This window comes from Peromyscus eremicus, chromosome 17 (assembly GCF_949786415.1).
Source record: "Peromyscus eremicus chromosome 17, PerEre_H2_v1, whole genome shotgun sequence".
Lineage (NCBI taxonomy): Eukaryota > Metazoa > Chordata > Mammalia > Rodentia > Cricetidae > Peromyscus > Peromyscus eremicus.
The window spans coordinates 8,230,493-8,257,184 of record NC_081433.1 but is presented as its reverse complement, the minus strand read 5'-3'; the positions used below and the strand labels follow the sequence as shown (position 1 = coordinate 8,257,184).

The window sequence follows — 26,692 nt, the reverse complement described above, 5'->3', positions numbered from 1 at the left end:
ACTACCTGGGAGAGCTGCCGGGTAGTTAACTGTCCAGGTTTGTTATGTCCCACTTGCTGGTGTCACAGGGCAGCTCTGGAAAGGGAGAATGAAGTACTACCAACGGTGGATGACTAGGACACAGAGAGCAATTACCACAGGAATAGTTAGGGCAGGTGGGGCTTCACTGAGCAGGAAGTGGCTGCCCCACAGCACAGAACTTCACTTTCTTGCCCAACTACAACAGCTGCCTCGGTCCCTGGCACTTTCCTAAAACAGGCATGCCCTGCATTCTGAAAGCAGCACCCTGGAGATGCAGAACTCAAGACTTCAGTCCCACACCTGCAGGCTGGGGCTCTGCATGGAGGAATACACCAAGTACCACAGATGGAGGGAGTCAACCAACCTATAAGCATTGGCACTGGGGCCATCTATGCGACTGATGTTGAGGCAAATGTCTGTCTTCTAGGCCACACTGTTTCCAACAAGTGACTGAAGTAAGAATAGCAAGGCTGCTGAAAGATCCAAATCAGTATCATCTTCAGTAACTGGACCAGAGATAGGTGTGACTTTAAAGCTGACCCCAAACTCAGGCACGAAGACATATGCAGAGACTAAAGAGTAACTCCCAGTTTCTCCCTTCCTGTCTTCTTCCATGCACAGTAAGATATCTTAATTCAAATCCCAGGGGCTGAGAGAGCTGCTCAGAGTTACAGCACGCATTCCCAGCATGCATGAGACCCTGATTTCAATACTTAATACCAAAAATAAAAAAATAAACAAAAAACCGCTGAAAAACAAAAACTGCCCCCACACAACACTGGAGGTTGAGCCTAGGGTTCCCCCCACAACACTTAAAAGGCAAAACAAACAACAGAGTCTACAAATAAGACCTCCAAGGACTCAGAAGTGACACAGCAGCTCAAATGGTTTGATGGGCCACCACCCTACATCATAGAGTGAACCTAGGCCTTCGAGAACCATTTTGTTTTGTTTTTTTTTTAAGATTTATTTTTGTGCTGGGTGTTGTGGCCCACACCTTTAAACCCAGCACTTGGGAGGCAAAGGCAGAAGGATTTGAGTTCAAGGCCAGCCTGGTCTACATAGCGAGTTCTAGGACAGCCAGAGCTAGAGAGAGAGAGACCCTGTCTCAAAAGAGAAAGAAAGATGTATTTATTTATTTTTATGTATGAGTGTTTTGCCTGCATGTATATGTGCACCACATGCATGTGTGGTGCCTTTGGAGGTCAGAAGGTGTCAGACCCCTAGACCTGGAGTTAACAGATGATTGTGAGCTACTATGTGGTTGCTGAGAATTAAACCCAGGTCCTCTGCAAGAGCAGCAAGTAGTCTTAACCACAAAGACATCTCTCCAGCTCCAGCCTCAGAAAATCTTGAGGGTCACGCCAAAGAACAACTATAGCCAGGCATCGTAACAGGCCTGTAATCCCAGTACTCAGGCTGAAACAGAAGGATTGTGAGTTCAAGGCCAGAGAGACTACAGAATGAATTCAAGGACAGGAAGGGCAACTTACTTAGACTACGCCTCAAACAGAATGAAAAGAGGGCTGTCGATGTAGCTCAGCGACAGAATCTAGCATCAGCAAAGCACTAGATTCAACCTCCAGACTTGTAAAAAGGAAACAAAACAAAACAAAAACCCAACTCCCTACAAATCATCAGTATTTGATGTTAAAACTCAAGGTATGGGGCTGGTGAGATGGCTCCGTGGGTAAAGGTACCTGTCACCAAGACTAGTGGCCCGAGTTCAATACTAGGACCCACATGGTTGGACAGAGAACTACTTCCTGAAAGTTGCCCTCTGATCTCTACATGTATGACATGGTATACACACTCACACATGCACACACATACTCACATGCACACATCATTTTTTTTATGTTTTAAATCCAAAGTATGTTCTCCTTAGGTTTATAAACAGATGCAAAAAAAAGTGGGAGATTCAAAAAAAAGAGGAAAATATTAATTTCTAAATTATTTCTATTTTTTGAGACAAGAGTCCCTCTATGTAGCCCTATTGACCTAGAACTCGATATGGAGAACAGGCTGGCCTTGAACTCACAGGGATCTGCCTGCCTATGTTTTCCAGGTGCTGGAATTAAAGATATATGTCAACATGCCCAGCTCATTTCTAAAATTTTTTGACAAGATAAAATTTATTATTTCTATTATATCAGGTTAAGCAAGTTTTGCAACTTTTGTTGCCAGGCGGTGGTGGCGCACGCCTTTAATCCCAGCACTCGGGAGGCAGAGCCAGGCAGATCTCTGTGAGTTCGAGGCCAGCCTGGGCTACAGAGCGAGTTCCAGGACAGGCTCCAATGCTACACAGAGAAACCTGTCTCGAAAAACAAAAACAAAAAAAATTGTTGCTGAAGTCTATGCTGGAGAGGGAAAGTTAAAATGGGTGCTTTCCAATAGCCTGATAACACCCACAGTGGTCTCCTGTCTTTCTGGAACAAATCTGACAACTCAAAGACACTACATGTGTACAGGTGTGCACACACACCTCACAATCACCCTCCAAGATTTGTCCTCAGGGTCACAATGGATTTGTAACCATTTAAGGCTGATCCTGAAAGCCACAGAACCCCCAGCAATGTACATGTTCACAGCAAGAGGGCCAGGTGCTCTTCCACCTCCATATACCAACCTCCTCTTCCCAGAATGCTAACGCCAACAGGCCCTCCTCAACAACCTCTGCACTCCGGCCTGAGCGGCTAAAACCTGGCCCTATCCACCCCAACACCAGCTCTCTTCGCTATCAAGAGCCTGGACACTTGAAATCTGGGAGATTGCAACACCCAAGTGTCTTTGTCTCTATCCATCCACAAAGTCAGAACTGGATATTCTAGGGACAGTACACACAGGAAAATGAACCAAGTGGATTTGTTCTCCAAAAAGCAGCTCTCTGCCTGTGGATAAAGGCTGTGGCAGCTACCACTGGTCTGAACTACATTGTAGTTTACTTCCCATATTAATTCACCTCTTCAGTAGCAACTGTGTACAATGCTACATGTCAAACAATCACTAAAAAGACAAAACTTCATAGTTGTATGAAAACAAGCCTAGAATGAGATGTCTCTACAGGACGACTGTGATGGTTCATCTTCATCGTTAGGTTGACTGGATTTGGAATGGCGTAGGAGTACTCCTCTGGGTATCTATTTCCAGGGAGGTTTCACTTGAGGACCCACCCTGAATGAGAGCGGCACCATCCCATGGATTGGGGCCTCACATTAAGTAAAAGGTATAAGAAGGCAAGCGGCTGGCACCTGCATCCATCTTCCTGCTTTCTGACCATGGACACGTGACCAGCTGCCTTAGCACCCTCCCGCACACTTTCACTGCCATGATGGTCCCTTCAAACTATAGGCCAAATAAACCTTCGTTTAAGTTGCGTTTGTCACAATGATAGAAAAGTAACTAATATGGAAAACTGATATGGAGGAACAGGCCATTGCTATGACAAACCTGGTCCACGACTTGCAGGCCTATGGTGTAAAGAATGTCTGGAATGCTATAAGCAAAACTTACTAGGCCATTCGGGTGGGCATTCGAAAAGACCAGCATGTCAACAGAAATGTGGCCACTGAAGGCCAGGCTCATGAAGTCTCAGAGGGGAACGAACAAGGATTCTATTGGGAGCTGAGCTAGAGGCCACCTATGTTACGTTCTGGCAAATAATCTGGTCATGCCCTTAACATCGGAGGCCAAATTCAAAAGTAATGGGCTAAATTGTCTGGTGGAGTAGATTTCAAGACAGCATGGCATCCGGGCTGCCGCACGGTCACTGCTGACTGCTCTTAGTCAGGCGGTGAGAAGCATGAAGATAGAGGGCCAGGAAGATGTGGACAAAACATCTGTAACTGAGGGGAAACCTCACACTCTGCACTGAGAAAATAGGAAAAGCATCCTTAGGGCAAGACTCACTCACAGAAAGGTCCAACTGGTAAAAAGGCCAACTCCAAATGGCAAGATGGTTCAGAAGGAAGAGCAAGTCTGGCAACCTGAGTTCAGTCCCTGGAACCCACATAAAGAGGCAAGGAGAGAAATAATTCTACAAATTTATCTATATCCTGGTATCTATGCACAACATGGCATGCGTGTACTCACACACACAATAATAATAGTGTTTTTGGTTGTTTTTTTTTTTTTTAAGAAAATGGAAACTTATTTCAAAGAGCTTGGACTGAGAATGCCATCAAATGAAAACAACATCTTAGGGAAGTATTTTCCCAAGTTTAGCTGGTAAGACACAGAAGGTCACTCTAGCCCTAGTGGAAGGGGCCATCTACCTCAAGCTGGCAGCGGAACTTGACACTGTCCGCAGGATGGTTTTTGCAGGCATGCAAGAGGGGACAGGGTTGAAGTCCTTGCGAAGAGGCCAAGAGGCCACTGAATGAAGCCGGAAAGGTAAAGCCTCAGTTGCAATGGAGATCTCAAGACACAGGATCTATCAGGACCAGACCAAGGAACATCTGCCAAGGGAAGCTGCAAGCACAGGCCAGAGCAGACCCTAGAAAGAAGCCTCAGGTGCTACAGGCAGTGGTACTAAGGGGGCAAGGCTACCCACATCTGCCACAGCCCAGGGGATTGCATCACAAGCCCAAGATAGCAGGCATGGAGTTGCACGGTTTGGTGTTTGCCCTCCACAATTTTGGGCCTTGTACTACTGGAGTATGCAGAGGATACGTAGCAATCAGAGGACAACTTGTGGGAGTCAGTTCTCTCTTCCCATCATGCAGGTCCTAGGGACAAACTCAAGCAGTCAGGTCTGGCAAGCGAGTGAGCCATCTCAACAGCCAGGGTTTTTGGTTTTTAGGGTTTTGAAGAATATTAGAAATGTTAAGATTTGAGGCTCATGTCGATGAACTATAAAACCATCTTGCCTTAGGAGATGAGCCTCTAAGGTCCAGGGATGGAACACTCAGATTTAAAATGTGTTTGGTGTCAGGTTGGACTTGTGATAATTAATCTGCATTGTTGATATGACCGAATTTATAATCACCTAGGAAACACTCCTTGGGGCATGTCTATGAGGGTGAAATTTTCTGATTGGCAAGTCTAAGAATGCAGTCTTCCCAGTAAGAAGCACAACTCCCCAGGCAGCATTAGGCTGACCTTGGGAGAAGACATTCACATTCTAAGACATAGCCCCCTTACCAGGCCTCACCAGCCTCTACAGCAGGGTCATCAAGGCTCATTCTACACACAAGCTTTCCACAGGGAGGTGGGCATCCCAGAGTACCTGCAGGCACTCACCATCCCATCCACCATCACTCCTTACTCTCCGGCCCACTCCCATACCTTCCCTGATCAGCTTTCTTGTCCTTCATGGAAGAAATCCTTTGCCAAGTCAACATAATCAGCTCCTGCCATCCCCGTCCTGTTCATTGGTAACTGCTTGCAGTTCATAGGGGACCGACTCACCTGCTCATTGGCCTGGGCATCTGCTGGAGCAGAAACCCCTAAGCTATTTCTGTCTTCTCTCTACCCTTCCTGGTCCTCTTCCATAATGACCTAGAACTCCACTCTCCCGGGTGTCGGATCTACTGGCTATACTGTATAACTAGATTTCATCCTAAGCATCAAGTGCTTAGAAAACTTCAGTGGTGCCTCTTCCTTTTCCTTCAGCACAGGCTACAAAGTCCCTTTAGGAAATGCAAACATCACATCCTACATAAAAACATGGTTAGCTACAGAAAAGGCCCACCCCTTGACTGTCCACAACCTCTGCTTCTAGCCTGAAAACAGAGAGGGCCACTTCACCTCTGCCTGGGTACTTGTGGCCTGTGAGTACGTGTGGTGGGACTCAGCTTCAGCACCAGCCCAGCCACACCACAATGGAGAACCCCAAACCAGCTGGCCTCACACTCTCGGTGTGATGGGAGATCCTGACCACCTGTCATCAGAGTGAACCGCCCGCCCCCCTTCCCCAGGGACACAGCACATGGAAAGGGGAGTGAATAATGCAAATCTAAGAGGACAAGACTCCGAGCACGCTGACTCACTAAACACGTAGTGCTCCCTGAAATTATACTGTGCCAGTAACACGGCCTCACAAAGGCACGGGGGCCAGTACCCCATTTACAAACCATTTACCAAACCTGGTTACTCTGTGGGCATGTGCTGAGCAGCGTGTCTTGTGTCAGGGCATACATACGGAGGAGAGTCGGGGCATGGGTGTAGACACACAACTGGACACAACACAATCGAACCAACACCATACACAGTTGTGATTTCAGGTGACCTCTGCAAGGTCTCCCAGGGTGTGACGTGACTCCCAAGAGCAGGCCCAGTGCTTGGTGACAGGGAGAGAGGCACCGTCTGACCCATGTGGGTCATTCACTAAGCACAGCTGACTGAGGGCCTCGAGTCAGTGGACAGGACTCAGCCCCTGTACCTGGCCCCACCCCAGATGCTGCTCCACTACACCTGGACACAACTCTAGCTGACGCAGCATGTCCGCCTGTATTTCTGAGGTTGTGTGGAAAAAGTCAGAAATCTAATAGTCACAGAGCAGTGAATGCTGAGAAACGTTGAAAAGGAGACAATTCGTGCTGGAAGGAGTTAAAATGATATTGCAAAGATGTATGTGACCAACACTACAGACTGTATTTTTCAGACTAAGAGCCTAACTCTCCATACCTGTTTCAAAAAAAAAGAAGTTATTCAAAATATCCAGTAACTTCACGATAAATATAAAGCTAAACCAGCCAGCATTTCCACCGTGTGTCATTAATCACCAAATGGCATCTTTCTGAAAAAAATGTGCCCAAACAAGTAGTTGATATTCAATCCATCAAAGCTGAATTATGGCCCTCCATACTAGAAAAAAAACGAAGTACTGTGTAAGTTCCATGTTGACAGCTCTCCTGTATGGAAACCCACTAACACACAACCACCCCTTCACACATTCATTTTAACTGAGAGTTGTATTCATTTTATTTATTTATTTATTTAAACAGTCTAGCTAGATGAAGGGAAAATCAAGACAGTATCATCCAACCACAAACAACGTGTCAGGCTTCAGGTGACAGAGCTCACTGGTGCAGGGGGAGGCATCCACCTACTGGCTCTCCATCCCTCACCTCCACCCCAGTTCCTGCGTGTAAAAACGAACCACGGCCGTGCACGTACGGCCACTCTGAAACAGAGAAAACTGCAACCACACCAGGCTAACATGTCTGCAGCACGAAGCAACCATACTTACATCTTTTGCCATGTTACCAGATCCAGGAAATCAAGGCTGTAACTGCGTACCCTCCACAGAAGAAACCGGACTGATCTGGTAAAAGGGAAGGAGACAATTAATGAGTGAGAATGAAAAAAGAAGTTTAGCAGACATCGCATTTCAAAGGAAACATCTCCCCACCAGCACGAGGCAGGGCCTCCAGGCAGCAGGGGCCTTTCTTGCACAATCCCGACAGGAGAGCTAGCCAAGCAGGTCCCACACGGGGATTCTAAGTCACCTCTCCAAATGGAAATGCTCCCTGCGGCCACCAGCAGCTCCCACTCGCAGCGGGGCCAGACCCCGACCCTTTGCAGAGCGAGGCGCAGCCGTCAGGCTCACCCCACCTGGGCGCGCGGGCCCCGTCTGACCACAGGCCCCACCGAGGCACAAGGCCCCCCACTTGGGCACACGACACTGCGTGGCTCCGCCCGGGCCGGAGCAGGCCCTCGGGCTGCCGAGACCCCAAGATGCCGCCGACCACTCTGACAGGTGGGCTCCCGGCCGCCCGCCCGCCCGCCCGCCCCACCTGTCACTAGGCCCGGCCACCAGCCCTGCGCGCTGGCGCGGAGAAAGCCGGAGGGTGGCCAGGACCCCTGCCCGCCGCCCACGCCACGCCGCTTCGAGGCTGACTCCGGGCTGAGGCTGAGCGGCGGGCGGGATGCAGCCGGACGCGGGAACCGGGCTGGGGCGGGAACGGGGCCGCGCGCCCAGCCCGCGCCCTCCCGCCGCGGCCGGCCGGCGCCCCCGCCACACCTGGCTGGCCGGCGGGGCGCGCGGGGCGGACGACGGGGGCGCGGGGGCGCCGGCCCGGAGGTCCGGCCCTGGCGGTCCCTGCCCTGAGCCAGCGGCGCCGGGACGCGGGCTCACCCTGGGCCGAGCGTCGGGCCGGCGTGACGTGCGCGCGGCGCGGTGACGTGGGCGGCGGCGGGCCCGCTCGGCGCAGCGCGCCTGCGCGCCTTTTCGCGCCTTCGGCGCCCTCCTCCTCCTCCTCCTCCTCCCGCCGCTCATCTCCCGCGCCTCTCGCCCGTGCTACCCGCCCTGGGATAGGGGAGGGGCCTGTGCGCGCGTGCGCGTGTGGCGGGACTCGGCTGGAGACCGCCCGCACTGAAAAGCGCTGCGCGCGCCTAGATGTGCGCATGGAGGCCACGTGTGTGCGCGCTCTGTGTGTACACCGAGGGCCAACTGTATGCACGTCTGTGTGCATGCGCAGGGAATAGAGGGCCACGTGTCTGCCTCTGTGTGTGTGTGTGTGTGTGTGTGTGTGTGTGTGTGTGTGTGTGTGCGCGCGCGCGCGCGCGCGTGCTTGTGAGCGCGTGCCAACAGAGAAAGATCTGTGGTGTGTGCCCTAGCTGCATGTACACGTAGAAGGGCCACATGTGGGCACACCTGTGTATATAGTATAGCTGTATACATGTATGTATGCATGGAGTATGAGTCGTGTGTGCACGCCTGAATATATATACAGACAACCCTCTGTGCATACAAATATGTATACCTGTGTTTAATGTCTGCGCACAGAAAACATGCGTGTGTATGTGTGTGTGTGTATACAAACAGAAGGGCCAGCTATGTGCACATGAGGAAAAAGGTGAGTTGTGGAGTGCCTTAAAGTACCTGTATGTGCACCCCAGGGCGAGGAGTCTTGTACATTTATTTACACAGAATAAAGTGAAGACTGTTGGGATGCATACACATACCGGACACTGCAGACACATGGGGATCCCTGCTACTGCTCAACTATTGACCTCCACAGCCACATGGCCTGAACTGGGTTGTCAATGATTCAGGGCAGGAAGCAGCCTGAAAGACAGCTTGTTTGCTCCTTTCACTTCAGAATCCATCCACTCCGTCCCGGGAGGGGTCTGGTAGACCCTGAGCCCTGAAGACTCAGTCCATCTTGGAGACCACTCCTTTAGGACTAAAGTTGGAGAGCCTGGGAAGAGAATACGTAGCCAGGGCCCCCAAATGAGTCCAAATGGTTCAGACAGAACGGCCCTACTTTCCCCAAGAATATGCGACTGAAGAGCAGAGCGCTGTTAAACACTATCAGAGAACTGTTCATGCCAGTGACGGATGTTAGTGTAAGCACCCTTTAAATGTTCATGTTTCCTTTAAATAAGCTAATATGTTGGGGGCCAGGCCAATTCGACTCCTGGACTGACACGTCCTTCTCTGTTGCCTAGCTGCCTGGGTCCCAGGACTCAGTCCCACAGCCCTTCTTTAGCATCCGACTGGACTGTCATGGCTGCTGTCCTGTTGCGAACACTCCTTCCATGCTTTAAGGAAGCTGCTCCTTGCTAAGCAGAACCGTGATTCCAGAGGCAACATCCAAGACATGACTATTTCAACAGCTCTCACCAGACATTTTGCCAGCCATCACAAGCTTTGGTAAGCTCCAGTAACCATTTTCACCCAGGACACAGGGGTTGGAGGGTGGGGAGGTGGGAGGGTATTCCCTCTAGTGGCCCAGCAGAAGGACTGTGATGGGTGCAAACATCCTTGCCACAACCAATTCCTAACTATATAAACAAGATGTTTGGCTCACTTTTTCAGTAAGCTGGGTGAGTCTTTTGTCCAGTGAAAGCTTCTCTCGAGTGATTGTACACTTTATTATTATTATTATTATTATTATTATTATTATTATTATTATTATTTTACAAGGTAGACTGGTAATATGAAGAAATGACAAAGGCATCTGCGGAGCAGTGACAGCCGCAAGGGGGACTCTGAAAAGTTCCAGAGCGAGTTCTGAGGCAAGACGCAGCAGAAACCGGAAGACCTCACCAGAAGGTGAAGAGCCACAATGTAGAAGGCCCTGATGAGGCAGAGAAGAGAAACGGGGTACCAGTCGCTAGAAGAGTTCCAGGGAGTTGCCAAGCGTTAAGGGGTAACAGTCTTACTCTAGGCTTGAAGGCTCCAACAATAATCAGTTCCCAGCACGCAGCACCCATGCCGAGCTGCAGCACTGGCAGACACTAATGGCTGCTGATGGAAGCTAAGGATTCTGGTAGCTGCCAAGTGTCGTGGCAGCTGGTAGTTAAAGCCCAGAGTAATCTAAGCCTCCAACTTTGGTAGCTCGAGCCATAAGCTCGCTTCTAGAGCCTGGAGCAACAGGCCCTCGGCTCTCAGGGAACAGAGTTGTGAGCCTCTGGATCTGCCAGCCATCCCATAAACGTCGGGCATGTAAGGGCTGGGATTACTAGCACTAGGGAATCGTCTCCTTGCCTGATCATGTGTATCTGGGTAAAGCAGAATGACCCAGCCAGCTGATTAGTAATATAGAGGTCAGAGCTGTACCAAGTGCTGGGCTAATTAACATCTATGAAGAGCTTTGAGGAGCACAGACCAAAGGCCTCCCTCAGAAATATGCAACATATTATTACTGGACACCCCTATTTTGCATGGCTTTACAATTAACCACCTTTATGCTGACTACACCTGCTCCTGCCACTTTGGCTAAGCCCCACCTCCTTAAGCTGTCAAGCATTTAATTAACATTGGTTCTGCGTGCCAGGATTGAAATCATGCATGGAAGCCTTCAGACGGCCAGGAGTCCTCCGATTCTCTAGATTCTCTAGTTCCCCTCCCCTCCCCCAGGTAACAGGAAAACAAAAGAAAGCCACCATCCTGGTCTCGACCATGGGAAGTGAGTGGCACCTGCCTCCCATGTGTATTTAACAGGGGCAGATTTCTTAACTCGGCCGAGTAACTTTACGTGACTACCGCCTTCACCGTGGATTGTTTCGGAGAGCCATTAACTCAGTTCGCGGTAGGCTGCAGAGGGTCCTCATCGCATTCTGGGAGCCAAATTGACAGGAGTCGGAAACCAGGGGTGACCAGGTTGAACAGTGGAGCCAGAGAATGCATAGAATGGGTGGTTTGGGGGAAGTGTCACGGCGGATTGGTTTCCCGAGTTTTGCTTATAATTTGTGACAGACAGACCTGTTTCTTGGGTGATGAGTAGCCAGGAAGCACTACAACAAACGGACTTCCAGTAAGATGTACTCTCCAATATGCACCTTATTTCCTGCCGTCTTCACTGAGACAGAAATGCCGGAGAGAATTCACTTAAGGGAGGAAAGATGTATTTTGACGCATGGTTTCATGGTCATCTGACCCCAAACGGAATATCATGGTGGCGGGCGGTGGTGGCGCACACCTTAATCCCAGCACTCCAGAGGCAGAGCCAGGCAAATCTCTGTGAGTTCGAGGCCAGCCTGGTCTACAGAGCAAGATCCAGGACAAGCACCAAAACTACACAGGGAAACCCTGTCTCGGGGGGGGGGGGGGGGGGGGGACTATTATGGTGGAAGAAGAATGTAGCTGAGGAGAGCTGTTCTTCACCCCCTTGGGAAGCAGCGATTGAAACTGGGTTGTTGTATACCATTTCCATCCTGTGGGGAGGATTCCTAATGTTCTGAGGGAGGCTCCTTAAGACTCAGGAAGTAGAGGCTGGAGAGATGGCTCCACAGCTAAAAGCACTTGCTGTTCTTGCAGAGGACTGGGATCTCGTTCCTAGCACCCGCACGACAGTTTATGACCATCTGTAATTCCAGGTCCAGGAGCTCTGGAACCCTCTACTCGCCTCTAGGCACCAGACATATATGTGGTGCACATACATACATGCAGGCAAAAACACACACATTCAAAAAAAAAAAAAAAAGTCAGGAAGTAAACAACTCCAGAGCTTCCAGAAGTCCCTGATACCAGATGCACTAGGAGCCTCCCTCCCCAAGCTTACGTAAGCAGTGGGGACTGCCGAGAGACAACCAGACAAGCCCAGCGGTCTGGAAAAGACTATGACCAACTGAGCTACACATTTCAACCGTTGAGATGCCTGCAAGTTGTGCGAACAGCTCTAGGTTTCCAGTTTCCACGAGTCGTCTCTGGGGTGGGTTTTGGTGATGCAGCTGTCTTTGGGTCATGTGGGGATCTCTGCGATCTTCACAGGTCACAGAGACGGGAGCCACGGGAGACTAGGAGGCAGTTGAGCTTGACACGACTCAGTAGCCAAGTCTGAATCCGAGTTGTTTAATTTGGGCATATTTAAACACAGCACAGTTTGGTGAAAACTTTTCTTGTGAAGATTAACTCAATCCCACGTACACAACAGAGCACATCTAAATCTCTTTGAGAAACAAAGCAAGCTAACTCAGAGCAGACAACTATGATGGAACTCTTCATAAGGTACGTGCGACACCTTCTGTAAAGATGGGCTCTGTAGATTGACTATATGTGATACCTTCCACAAAGATGAGTTCCATGGATGGACTAAGAAAAACCAGTTTACAAGAAGGGTCTGGAGGAGGGTCTGGTGCCAGAAAGTCTTTGGCCATGCAGATTGCGCAAACGTCATCAGGCTAGAAAACATGTCCACTCCAGCCTTCTGGGTGTAAAACAGGTTTTGCATTCCTTCCTTCCCTGGAAGGAACTTTGTGTTTAACATTCCAGGTCCCCCTGGTGCGTGTCTGTGAGCACGAAGGCCTGCATGTCCCCTACAGGGGCATTTCTGCTCACTCATATGCTTGTAGTAACACCAGTAAAACTCACTGGCTCACCACGTTGGGCTCTAGCGGGAGCCTCATTTTGTCCTGTGCTTGGTTCTCTATCTGGGATGAGTAGATGTTTTCTTCACAACGTGTTACACAACAGGGATACAGGAAGGAGTCGAGATGAGATTGGCCCAAAGGACATGTCTCCAGTGACCTGATCCCGGGCGCTAGGCCCCATTTCGCCTTCTCTCGATAATGCCATCATATTATGACTTCACTGAGGGATTAACCCACTGACTCGGTCAGAGCCCTCAGGTCTCTGGAAATGCCCTTACACATTCCCAGAGGTGTGCTTTATTCATATCCTAGGCATTTCCTAAGCCAGTCATATTGACAATCAAAATTTCCATCATGGGGCCTAAGGAGACAGTTCAGTGGGTAAAATGTTTGCTGTAGAAGCATGATGGCCTGAGTTCAGATCCCCAGCATCCATATAAAAAGCCATAACATCAATGGTTCTCACCCTTCCTAACGCTGCGACCCTTTGTTACAGTTCCTCGTGTTGTGGTGACCCCCTAACCATAAAATTATTTTCGTTCCTACTTCATAACTGTAATGTTGCTATTGTTATGAATCGTAATGTACATACTTGATATGCAGGATAGTCTTAAGTGACCCCTGTGGAAAGATCATTTGGTCCCACCCCCATCCCACCCCCACCCCTGCAATGGGTCATGACCCACAGGTTGAGAAACACTGCCATACCCGGTAGCACAGATTTGTAACTTGGGCCAGGGTTTGGGAAGAGACAAGCAGATCTCTGGAGCTCACTGGCCAATTGGTGCTGTTTCTATCACAAAGTATAAGAAATGTTAACAGGGACCCGGCCCCTGGCCCTACCCTGGAGGATATTCCCTGTGATTTAAGAACAGCACTGTCCTTACAGCCACTGGGAGGTCCAGTCGATTTCTTCGTTCAGCAGTCTAGTTGTTATTTTCAATATTGAAGTAAGCAATGAAAACTTGGACTGTTATTCTAAAGCTGTGTGCTTTTCCCGTCTGCTCCATTTGCTCTACCTGGGAGCTGTGGTGTTTGGTGCTTATATATTTATAATTGTTATATTATCTAGGTGAATCAGCTCTTACAGCAACTGGCCCTTTTACATCATGTCTTTTGTGACCATTTTTGACATGAAGTCTGTCTGTCCTAACATGGTATAACCACTCCCATCCTCTTTGACATGAAGTCTGTCTGTCCTAACATGGTATAACCACTCTCATCCTCTTTGACATGAAGCCTGTCTGTCCTAACATGGTATAACCACTCTCAATTTCTTTGGCTTATTTGCACTGACCATTCCCCATTCTTTCATTCTCAGCCACTGTGTGTTCACAGATCTTAAGTCTTTTATAGTCAGTAAATCCTGGGATCTGTTCTTTATCATTCTGCTGATCTGTGTTTTAGTTGAGCTTACTATTTACACATTTGTATATTTTGCCCACTAGCAAATTCATATTTACTTCACGCATTTCTTCTTTAAATTCTATGAGAAAAAGAATAGGAGCCACGTGTGATGATGGGCCACATCAGAAATTTGCACATTTGAGAGTTTACGGCAAGAGGATTGCTGTGAGTTCAAGGCCAGCCTGGGCTACAAAGTGTTCTCCAGGCTGACCTGGGCTTCAGTCTATCCACCTCTAAAGAAAAAAAAATGAAATTAAAAACCAAACCACATAAGGGTAGAGAGATGCCTTGCTAGTTAAAAGTACTGCTGCTTTTCCAGAGGACCTAGGTTCCATTCCTAGCACCCGTATGCTAGCTCACAACCATCTGTAACTCCAGTTCCAGGGAATTCAAAGCCCTCTTCTGACCATCGTGAGCATCAGGCATTCATGTGGTGCACATACAGAGATACATGTATGGGCAAAACACCCATACATATAAATTTTTTAAATGAAAAAGACCAAGCCATGCTGGGAGGTGGTGGTACATGTCTTTAATCCCAGTACTCAGGAGGCAGAGGCAGGTGGATCTCTGAGTTCCAGCCCACCCAGGGAAATGCAGAGAAAGCTTGTCTTGAAAGACCAAAACAACCAACCAACCAACCAACCAACCAAACAAGCTACAAAGTCCCTCAGCACTTTCATTTTTAACCTGAAGAACATCCTATCATCTCCCCTATTTTTAAGTTTTCTGGGTATACATGTATGCCTGTGTATATGTGTGCAGGGACCTGCAGAGGTCAGAAGAGGATCTGGAATCCCCTAGAGCTGGAGTTACAGACATTTGTGAGCCACTGAGCTATCCAGTTCTCTGGAAAAGCAACAAGTGCTCTTAACCAATGGGCCGTCTCTCCAGCTCCCACATCCCTTGCTTTTGAAGAACAGCTTTGCCAACTACAGAACTCTTGATTGGCAAGTCTTGCTTTTTTTTCCTTTCAGAACTTGAAATGTGCCAACCTGCTGCTTTCTGTTCTCTATGTTTCTGATGAGATGCCAAGCCTATGGAGGTTCCTAGTAAGGGACTACTCACTTCTCTCTTAATGATTTATTTATTTGCTTTTGTTATTTGGGTTTATGTGTATTGGTGTGGGTCTCTGAGTTTATGCTATACAGAGTTCCTTGAGCTTTGGGCCTTTGGAATATATAGATTCATGTCTTTCATCAAATAATGACCATTTGAAATTTATCCTAGATATACAGAGATAGCCCTGTCATTGACAAATGAAGGGATAAACAAAATGGGATATATGCACACAGAGACATATTCAGCCATATAAAGTAATGGGATTCTGACACGTTCTACCATATGGTCGGAACTTAAAAACATTATACTATAAAATAAGCCAGACACAAAAGGATAAATACTGTATGAGTCTACTAACATAGGTAAATTCAGAATCACTACTAGCACTGTTGGTAGCAAGAAATGTGTAGTCACTCCTTGTAATTGCAGAGTTTCTGTTCGCAATGATGACAGTGTTTGAGGAACAGATGATAGTGATGTTTATGCAACATTGTAAATTGACACTAGTTAATTGTACACTTAAAATGATAAGCTTCGGCTGAGTGTGATAGTGCATGCCTTTAGTCTCAGCACCCGAGAGGCAGAAGCAGATGAGTCTCTTAGTTTGAGGCCAGCCTGATCTACATAGTGAGTTCCAGGATATGATAATGGCATTTTTATCAGGTAATATTATTCTCATACTTACAAGAGTGTGGTGACGAAATTAGGTACAGTGTCATGATACTGACAGTTTATCTTCAAATGGTTCAGATAAAGCATAGTAATTTCTTAGAATGTGAGTATTTGAGCCAGGCAGTGGTGGCACATGCCTTTAATCTCAGCACTCGGGAGGCATGAAGCAGGTGGATCTCTGTGAGTTCGAGGCCAGCCTGGTCTACAGAATGAGGTCCAGGAAAGCCAGGGCTGTTACACAGAGAAACCCTGACTCAAGAAACAAACAAGCAAGGGAGAGGGAGCAGGAGGAAGAGAGAGAGAGAGAGGAAGAGAGAGAGAGAAAGAGAGAGAATGTAAAGAATGTGGATATTTTATGATTCAACCTCTTCTTTACAGCATAAATCAGGAAGTCCTAAACAGTGCGCTAAGACAAGAAAAAGGATTGGGCAACATGGCTTAGTGGATAAAAATGTTACCTTGCACAAGCCTGACTCTCGGAGTTCAGTCCCCAGAACTCCAAAAGCCAGATGCAGCGACTTGGGTCTGTAATCCCACACTCCTGCAGTGAGACGGGGGTGGGGGGGTGGGGGGGGTGGGAGGTGTCACCCAGAAGTTCACAGGCAAGCTAGCCTCGATAAGAGAGAGACAGCGACAGATTCCTGAAAGTTGTCCTCTGACCTCCACATAAGCACCCTGGCATGCCACGCTCTCATTCATACATATCCGTCATACACCCACACCAACGTGGTGGGGGATAGACTACCAAAAACGTTTGAAAGGATAAGAAAAAGAAATCGGAAGGCATCAATATCAAATAGGAAAACACATTTATTCTCAGATGATTGCACCTGCGGGAAATCAAAAAGTCTATTACAGCTAATCAGTAAGTTTAGCAGTTTCTGTGATACGAGATCCATTCATGGAGCCAGAGTGTAACTCAGTGGTGGAGCACTTGCCAAGCATACATGAGGCCCTGGGTTCCTACTCCGCTGTAGCAAATCAATCAATCAATCAATCAATAATAAAGTAGCTTATATTTCTATAGAACAGTAATCTATTGTAAATATATTTTAAATATAGTTTATAATAACATGAAAGAAATCTAATTGAAATGAATTCAGATTTGCAAAATTCCATAGATTTAAAAAATATAAAACATTGATTTAAAAAAAATCAAAATACAAATACAAACCACATTGATGGATTTGGAGACTATGCTGTTAAGTTCCATGTTAACGGTTCCATGATATTTCAACAAAAAGTCTCAGCATTTTTTGCTATAACTTGGCAATCTGGTTTTTTTATGAGCTATGTGTGGTTCTATATACCTTTGATCCAAGGTGGGTGAGAGTGAGGTGGGAAAATGGTGAGTTCAAGGCCAGCTTTGGCAACGTAGGGAGACCTCTATCTCAAAGCAATAACATGCCTTGTTTGTTTGCTTTTCTAATGGCAGCGCTGGTGATTGGATCTGGGACCCTGAACACGCTAAGCACACTGCTAAGCTATATCCCCAAACCCACATTGTTTTTAGGACAGATTCAGAACATCTACCCTATGGCCATCCATCCATGGAAACAGTGTCTTCCCAGTAGGTGGCCTCAGAATGTACATTTGTCACCATCAGTGCCTACTCCGACCTGTAATTATCACCCAGAGTTCATAGTTTGTATCAAGTTCTCCTCCTTTTTTGGTGGTGGAGGGTAGCGGTTTTCTCTGAGACGGTGTGTCAGTATGCTGTCCAGGCACTGGCGATGTAGACAGGCTGGCCTCAGACTCACAGAGATCTCCCTCCTCTGCTTCACGAGTGCCAGAATTAAAGATATGCACCACCAAGCCTGGCAGGTTCTAATCTTGCTGTTATATACTGAGTTTAGACAAACACACACCAGCATGGAACCACCACTACGCCATACTTAACAGTTTCATTAAAACTATTCACTGCCCTAAAATTCCTCTGTGTTCAGTCAACCCCCTGCCCACCCTCACACACCATTTCCCCGAGCCCCACAGACCTTTCTACTGTCCCAATAGTTTTGTCTTTTTCAGAATGTCATATAGTTGAAATGAGACAATATGCAAAGTATGCAACATTTTTGAAATGGCTTCTTCACTTAACATCACTTAAAGTTCCCTTGTGTATTTCTACTACTTGATCATTCTGTTTTTGTTTTTGATTTTGATTTTTTTTTTTTTTTAGTGATGACTGTTCCACTCTCTGGATGCATCACAGATTATTGATTCATTGAAGGTTCTCGGTTGAGTTTTGACAGTTATGAAAATCTGCTCTAAACCACCACGTGCGGATTGTTATGTGGACACACATCTCAGTTCACGTGGGTAAATGCCAGGTAACTGCTGGGTTGGATGGTCAAAGTATGCTTGGTTTTAGCAGAAACTGCAAACCGTCTTTGAAAGGAAGTCAAGTCCTCTTTGTGTGTATTCAGTCTACATGATAGATGGGTCAGAGAAAGTACAGATGACAAGAACAGGGGCACTAAGGGGAAGGGATTACAAGATGAAACCTCAAGATTAGATTCCATCCAAACTAGCAAGCATGAATGTATCTCAGATCTGATAAATGGGTCAGATGCATGCTTGAAAAACTGAAAATCGCTATTCTACTTGACACCTATCATGGCCAGCAATGTTGAGGTCATGTTTCTATAGTCTCACAGATAAAAACTACTGCAGCAAAATGTCAAGCAAAAAAAAAATTAAGAAATTCTTATATTATGCGCTCACTGTATTGTGAGAGGTGTAAAGGGTATGAGGAGCTGGAAACTAGTCTCAGGTGAACTCCCAGATCACCTTGTTCCTCTGTGTGCGCATGTGTGTGTGTATGTGCATGTGTGTATGTGTGTGTGTGTGTGTGTGTGTGTGTGTGTGTGTGTGTGTGTGTGTGTAGCCAGGGGAACCTATCCAAAGGTATCTGTTTGGAAATCTCCCAAGAATGGAGGCAATTGTCATCCAACCCTGAGCTTCAGCTCCCACAGTTCGGTCCCTTGCACTTTTCAGGACCAATGGTCGCTTGGCTGAAATGAGTAACAAAGGTGAAAACTGACAACCTTAGGGTCATAACCAGTTCTTTGTGGTGCTGGTGAGCACCGACTGAGATACAGCCAGAGCTTTGGGGCTAGACTGGCTTGGTTGCCTGCCGGTCACAGAAACCCATCCTTTTCAGTCTGTCCGCCATGCTCTGGGCAAGTTTACTTCTACATCTTTGACCTCTTAACTCTGTAATGTACCTGTAGTCTACCTTTCAAGAACCAATTTTTTGGGAAAAAGAGTTCCCAGCACCAGTTCAGCACCATCAGGATAGGATAATTTTAAATCAGATGCTACCTGTGTTCAGCTGGGACATCCTGTGCCCATTGTCCTGCTTCTCTGTGACGTCATTACACAGTAAATCCCCTTCAGTGAATGGTCTGTCTCCCCCTTCCTGCTCCCTGTGTAAAGCAGTATTCTTTCCGCCCGGTCCAGCCAGGCAGGAGACATCCCTGAACACTGTGCCTTGCGTTTGTCCCTCCAGGCCAGGGTCCTCCTCCCTACTTAGAGGGGCTAGCTGCCGTAGCTCTCATCCCTTCTCCTCCAGAACATGAAGTCCTTTGGGAGGGGTCCTGTCATCATCACCAGGCCCCACAGCCACAGTAGGAGTGTGCCTACAGCCATCTTCCTCTTTCTCCTACATTCCACGCTGAAGTCAGCTCCTCCCAGGCCTTTCTACACACATCTCTCTTCCCCTTCCCCTTCTTAGTGGGGTCTCCAACTGTTCCAAGAGCCTTGACCTTTCTAGAACCCATGTCAAGAAGGCTAGTGAGTCAGCTCCATTCCCTTAGTTACTCAAGACCCGCCCAAATGAGTGACAGGAAGACATTTCCGGCTCTGAATCCACGCAGCCCTGTCTTGACTAGTGTTGAGCATGCCAAGGTGACGTGGGCTGGTGGAAGCTAGGGAAACCAGACATAGTGTCCTTCCTACCACCACCCCATCTTCTGGGGACACAGGACCTTGGACGCATGTGCCTCCACACCTGCAAGTGGAGGAGCAGCATTTGCCACAGCAAATACCATGGCATCATTTTATTCTGAAGCATTGATGCCCTGCCGCTGATGACCAAGCTCTTGGAAGGCGGTGACCATGATCTCTTTGAGTTCTCTCTTCTGGACCTGACACTGTCCCTTCTCAGTCGGTCTCGCCAACCAACCAACCTTTGCCTCCTTCAGATGTCACAAAGCATTCTAGTCACATGTAGCAGCCACTGCACCAGCATGCTCCTTTATCCAGAGCACACAGGTTGGGGTGGGGGTGGGGGCGGGGTGGAATCGGCAAGCTGGTGCCGCTTAGAAAGAAGAGCAACACCATTTTCTAAAAGCCCGTTTATATTGTTCTCCATTTAGAGAAGACACAGTCTATTCCAACTGACTTCAGTGGTTTCATTTATATTACTATAACCCATAATATGCATACATAATACATAATCACACCTAATATTCTGTCTCTCTACCTTGGAGTATGACAGTCAATTTGTCCTTAAAACCAGTATTTATGGGGAAATTCTTGTTAAAAGTAACAGCATACATATATATATGTGTATATATGTATATACATACATATGTTCCACAGTATACATATATATATACATAATTGCAACTGTCAACTAAAAAAAAATACATGCAATTGAAAAATAAAGTACCTACTATGTGTGAATGTTTCCGTACCCCAAATTCAGGTGTTAACAGGCTTAATCCCCAATACAGTGTTGGGGTCCAGGAAAGTTTAAATCAGGGAGGACCCACTCTCATAGATGGATTAATTACGATATAAACAAGCTCCTGGGAGTGGACTCTCCCTCTGCCACTCTTCCCTCCTGGAAATCCCCTCTGCAGCACACAGCCCCAGGGCACCCTCCCAGAGGCAGAGGGATGGAGCCTTCCTTCCCTTGACCCTGTGCTTCCCAGCATCCAAAACTAAAAGACTAAATTCCAGTTCCCGAGATTATCCAGCCACAGGCCTGTGTTACAGTCCTGGAGAGACTGAATATGCCCCTCAGGGAAGCTCCGGCAAGGGCCAGGTCTTCATTTCTAGGGCACCTAATAACTAAAACATACCAGTTAAATTCCAAAGTTAGAACTTAAAACATTTTTTAAACACATTCATTTGGTCTTTGAGAACTAAATGATGACACATGAATGATCCTATAAAAAAAAAAAAAAAAAGTCTGATGGGGCTGGAGAGGCGGCTCAGTAGTTAGAGCACTTGTTGCTTTTGTAGAGGACTCTGGTTCTATTCTCAGCACCCACATAGTGGCTCACAACCATCCATAACTCTTGGTCCATGGTATCTAAGCCCCTTCTTCCGACTTCCTCAGGCATCAGGAACACACGGTGCACATACATTCATATAAATATACATACATACATGGAGCAAACACTCATACACATAAGCAAATCTAAAATTAAAAAAAAACATTGGCTAGGTTTTGTGCAATGGTTAGTTCAACAGAAAAATCTAACTTAAAAAGTGAGATTGTCAGTAAGTTCCAAATAATTATGCCCTGATCATAAATGGTCTTTATTTAAGAATGCATATGCTTATGATTCAAAGTCAAATATTTTTAAACTAAAACTAATAAAAATCAACATGAAAATGTTTTATTTAAAATAGTTACAAGGGGCAAGAAGACAGCAAGTCTTTAAAGATCAAAAGTAAGCTTCCAAGCTCAAAAATAAAATTAAAATCTCATATCACCATTATGTTTAATAACAAATATTTGACCAACAGATTATAATTGTACAATAAATTAAAAAAGGCTTTCTAATTTTTCTTCTTTACCCAAAACTCATGAGCTGATGAATTAACAATAGGGAGTTAATAATCTTCATTTAAAAAAAGGCACATTCAGGCAAAATAGTTCAGGTGATTGTAAAATGCAGTGTTAAAACTCTGTACATAATCAACGGACTGCAAATAAATTACTCTGGAAAACATGACAGGAGAGTTTCTGAAAATGCAGGCGACCGCGAGGATACCGCCTCCTTGTCAACGCTGCTCTGTCTCTGACGGCAGGCCAGCAGGAAGGTGCAGCAAGAGACCGTCTCAGGACTCCGAGAAGGGTCCCCGCCCCACAGTCTGTCGTCCTCTGGTGCTGTCAGAGGCTTGACCTCCTCTCGGGTCTCGGCACACACTTTGTGATGGCTGCTTTCCACAGCACTGGGGCGAGCAGGAGGCTAAGTGTGGTCACACTCAGGATAAGGAGGTACACCTGTAACACATGGACACAGTCACAAGAGTTCCGGGAGGTCAAGCGTACAGCCCGCACGTCTCACTGAGTGTCAGGAAGTTCTGTAGCTTCAGAGAGCGCACTGAATAGCACATGCTGAGGACGTGCTCTCCCCGAGTGTCAGGAGGTACACTGTCACCCAGAGCTCAGCCATCTTTAAAGAAAGACAAAGAGTGCCGCGGGGGAGAGGACATCTGCCGTGGGAAGAACTGGGATTCGACCACTGATGGAAAGCCGTGGTGGGTTCTGATAAATTCCAGGGTAGCAGCCTGGTTTCTCTGCTGGCCTGAAGTGACCCCTCCAGGGCCCCACACACGTTAGAGGGACTCAAACTGGATCTATGCTTTTCCCATGATGCAGCTGAGCATCGGGTCCAGTGACCCGCATTCTCTCGTTAGAAAGGACTCTACTCCACGGTGCTTTGACTGTGTCCCGTACACTGCCACCTCCTCACACTCCTCCCACAGAGAGACCACCACTGAACTGTAGAAGCTCTGTGGGCTTCCCTGGGCTTCCCTGGGAGCGTCTATTATAGGTTCAAGAGAACAGCCCACCTTTCACGGCTCAGCCTGCTAATTATAACTACTGTAAAAGACAACGGCATCACTTCCCGGCCTTTTGGCTAAGTTCAGGCATAAAGAACAACAGCAGGATTAACCAGCTCTTTTCACCTAAGAAACTTAACACCTTAAATGAGAAGGAAGCAGCCAGGTCCAGCTTCCGTGACTCCCATCACAGCTTCCTTCCAGGCCGGCTCAGTGCCCACTGAGAGCATGCTGCCGTCCCCGAGGCCCGGTGTGCCTGGACTCCCAAGTCAGGTACGGCGGGGGCTGGGGAGTGTTCACTCTTTCCCAGAGATGCTTGCGCTGAAGCATTCAATGTGCTCCACGGGGCTGTCACGCCTGTCGAGTTATAGACTCTCACCTCTCTCGAGATGATGCCCGCTCTCCGTGCTCGACTCCCCAGAACAAAGGAGAACTCGCTGACCTGTGCCAGCCCTGCTGATACAATCCACTTGATGTACTGGCTGCTCCTTGGCAGGATGAGAGACAAGACCAGCACTGCCAATACAAACTGTGAGAACAGTTTATCACATCACTGTTCATGACCAAAGGCCAGACGAAGTTACTCTCATAATACAGAATCGAGATGGAAAAGAAAAAGGAAAAAAAAAAAAAAAGCTTCTAGTCCAAATCAAGCAGAGAAGTGCACGCAGAGGCATGCCAAATAGCCAGAAGGCACCAAATTAACAGAAACTATCCGAAATCCATATAGGACAGGAAGGCAAAGTAAGAGGTTCGGATTCATTGACAGAAAGTGAGCCTTCCCCCAGCAAATCAAGTCAACAGCATTAAATATTAAGTGCTCAAGACAGAGGTTCATTCCATACATGAGATGGTCTCTGGTGAGCAGCCTGGAACCGGCAGGCAGCTCGGCACTAGCAACTCGCCAGATAGTGCCAAATAGGCAGTCACACTGTGGCTTAGCCACCAGTACAGGTCACACAGTAATTGCGGCCATGAGGATGGACATTTGGAAGTGCCCACCGGGTTTCCTGTATGCTGAAGCACACCTCCATCAGGAAGGAGGCGCTGGCAGCTCCTCAGACTTATCCACAACAAGCCTGCAGACCTAGAAAGATGCTCCCCAACCTGGCTTCTGCTAATCCCCCGCACCCCAATTCTGAAACGTCATCCTAACATCCAAACCACTGGTCCAGACCTGCCTCCTTGGATCTGCCAAGGGCATGGATCGGGAGTGTCTCCACACAGTGGCATTTGGAGACACAAGTGTCACCGGGGTTCTGCGGGACTTATGCAGTAGCTGGCTGGAAACAAGGGCCAATGGGAGGTGCTGTGCTGTGTAGTGAGTAATAGAGCAGTGTGGACTTCACCAGCTCTGAGTGCTAAGAGACAGCCTCATACCTTCATGACGACCACAGACAGGGTGAGGAATACCAGCACAGTCAACTCATAGATCACAAAGGTGGGGAACACATGAAGCCCTGTGGGAGACAGAGAGACAAGACACCTCAGAACAGGCTCCAGCCATCTCTCCACTACAGATCTACAACTCTAGCATACTAATTAAACTTGCTCTTACAGAAGAACTAAACCAAAACCCAAGTCCTTTGGAGGGCTTTGGCAAAACCCTCGCCCTCTCCTAGGGAAAGAGAGAGGTATGGCAGTCCTCCTCCATGAGGCCACACCCACAGAGAATGCAGCAAGATCCTCAGGAGGCACAGGACCCAGCACTCCTTGCAGACTCAGGACCTGGGCACACACAGCTTGTGTATGCACGGCAGCCACAGCAAAGGTCGGGAAATGTTCCACATCTACACACAGTCTTTGTCATTTCTCACCATGGGGCATGCCTTGCCCTAGGCCCTTCTCATTGTCCTTTGTTCCTCCCAAAAAGGACAGGTGGCCTTAGGTGGAAGCGTCTCTGCCCACTCAAAGCTTTGTCATCTTCTCAGGAAAACACTAGCACCTGGAGATTGTCTTCCCATCAGAGGTTCCTGGCCCCGGAGTCAACCACTCAATAGACTCTGCGGCCTCAGCTCTTACAGACCATGTTTCTGTTTTACTCACAAACACAAATGTAAGAAAGCTCCCTTTCTTTCCTAGACAGTTTCCTCTTCCTGAGACACGGAGATGCTTCCTCAAAGTGGTTCAGACTCTGGTATGTATCCCCTGACCCTCCAGCCTCTCTAGCTGTACATCCAAGGTCCTTTTGGGACTCTCTCCCCTTTTAAAGATCTGTTCTCAGAGCTCATGCCTAGAGATCAGACTGCTACCCTAAACTATGACTGGACCCCCTGCCTCTTCCCACCACATTCCCGAATGTTCCTCCTGTCCTGTTAGGCCCACGACAGGCCCCTGGAGCCTCCTCATTTGCTAGCTGGTTATAAGTCCTACAGGCTGTCCAGCCCTGGACACTCAAGACCTGTACCACCAACCCACACAGACCTCCTTGGTAAGGCCATAGTTTAGATGTTTTTGGTCAGAGCCCATCCACATAGGTATAACTAAGTTCAAAAGCTGTGTGTGGTACAGTAATACTCATCCTGTCCCACAGCAACCACAGCTGGTGGAGAGTCCCCAGTCCCAGCCCACATGGGACAGGCAGAACCCACACACTGGGGCACCTAAGCTCTCTGTCTTCCTAGATTCCCGCCTGCATGCCACCCAGGAAGACCTCTCTTCTCAATAGACATGAGGTCGGGCTGCGCTGTGGACAACTCCCAGTTGACCCACATCTCTCCCATGGAATGGCCTGTGCCAGGTAGTGGTCTGACCTCTCCCATCCCCAGGCTTTCCCAGGAGTCCCTCCCAGGAGATACTGTGCTTCCTACCCTAGTTATGACGCTCTCCTGCAATGATGACGTTTGTCTAGCCCGTGCACACAGGGGGTTTCTGCACCTGGGCTGTAGGCAGAAAACACCTTCCAGATACCTAAGCCTACCCAGAGCCCTCCTGCTCTGTGGACGGCATCGCTTTCTTGCCCAGATGTGTGTGAAGGGACAGCTGGGACACAGAATCCACTAAAACCAGTGGTGAGGACACAGCAAAGGTGAGGCAGAGAATGTGCATCTCCACAGCTTTGCCACCAGCAGCCGTGACAGGAGGACAAAGGAGCCGTCAGTGGTGAAGCCGCTGTCGTTTGCTCTCATGGTGAACACCACATGCTCTCAGCGTACGGCGAACTATGCAGGCTCCACCATTGGCCCCGGGCGGTCTCTTGGTCTCATTGTACTTGCTTCCTCAAGTCTGGACTTGAGAGGCAAGTGGATGAAATACATCATGAGAAGTACATGGTCATCCTCGTGGTTGTTAGGCTGAGGGCCAGGCCGCAGGTGTAAGGTCTGCAAGATTCCCCCAAACCAGATGGTGTGTAAGGACCAACGGCTAGGCCCGCCCCTCAGAATCTTCTTAATCCCCGGGGAGGTGGTGGTGGTGGTGGTGGTGGTGGTGGTGGTGGTGTGTGTGTGTGTGTGTGAAATACTCAAAACTGGACCAAGCGGTTTGCACTGTTCATAGACCCAGATGAGGATGGCTGGCAGTGTGCGGCTGCAGCCTCTCTTCTCGAGAGAACACCACAGGCCCTGGGTGCAGCTCTGCCGCTGCAGCAGGCTATGGACTTCACTGGGCTCTACAAACCCGGCTGCAGCTTTCTCCATAGGGCCATCTGGAGTCAGAGTCTGCAGGAGGTAACCGAGGTGTGAGGACACAGGGGTGACCCCGGCTGACAGGGCTGTGTCTAGTATGAGGGAGTCTGTGAACATTTTCTTTCTAGTAAAGAAACTTGGAGGCATGAGAGAAATGTGTTGTTTGAGGGACCTGGTCTGGGGTCTTTAGTCCTAACATCCGAAGCGAGCCACTGATATGATAGCTGTGTCCTATTTCTAAATTTCTAAAACAGGGACAGACTAGTTGCAACATGGACTATCCCTTGTCACCGGTCAGAACATGGGCTACAAAATCTGGTGCCATATCTCCACTGTGC

At 48.0% G+C, this 26,692-nt stretch overlaps 2 protein-coding genes across 5 annotated transcripts in view; both read right to left on the bottom strand.

The window, feature by feature from the left end:
- The window catches only part of Tfdp1 (transcription factor Dp-1), a 43,616-nt gene extending 35,465 nt beyond the window's left edge, over positions 1-8,151 (bottom strand). Inside the window, exons 1-2 of one of the 3 annotated variants that reach the window (XM_059244505.1) lie at positions 8,102-8,151; positions 7,214-7,288 (exon numbers count right to left, since the gene is read on the bottom strand). In XM_059244505.1, coding sequence (XP_059100488.1) covers positions 7,214-7,225 — 12 coding nt within the window. In that variant the 5' untranslated portion in view covers positions 7,226-7,288; positions 8,102-8,151. The other 2 variants (XM_059244506.1, XM_059244507.1) reach the window with 2 other exon arrangements.
- Positions 8,152-21,541: 13,390 nt separating this feature from the next.
- Positions 21,542-26,692, bottom strand: part of Tmco3 (transmembrane and coiled-coil domains 3) — a 34,868-nt gene continuing 29,717 nt past the window's right edge. For both annotated transcript variants that reach the window (XM_059244411.1, XM_059244412.1), the window contains exons 10-12: positions 24,112-24,191; positions 23,111-23,260; positions 21,542-22,168 (exon numbers count right to left, since the gene is read on the bottom strand). In XM_059244411.1, the coding sequence (XP_059100394.1) occupies positions 22,055-22,168; positions 23,111-23,260; positions 24,112-24,191 (344 nt within the window). In that variant the 3' untranslated portion in view covers positions 21,542-22,054. The remainder of the gene's footprint in view (positions 22,169-23,110; positions 23,261-24,111; positions 24,192-26,692) is intronic.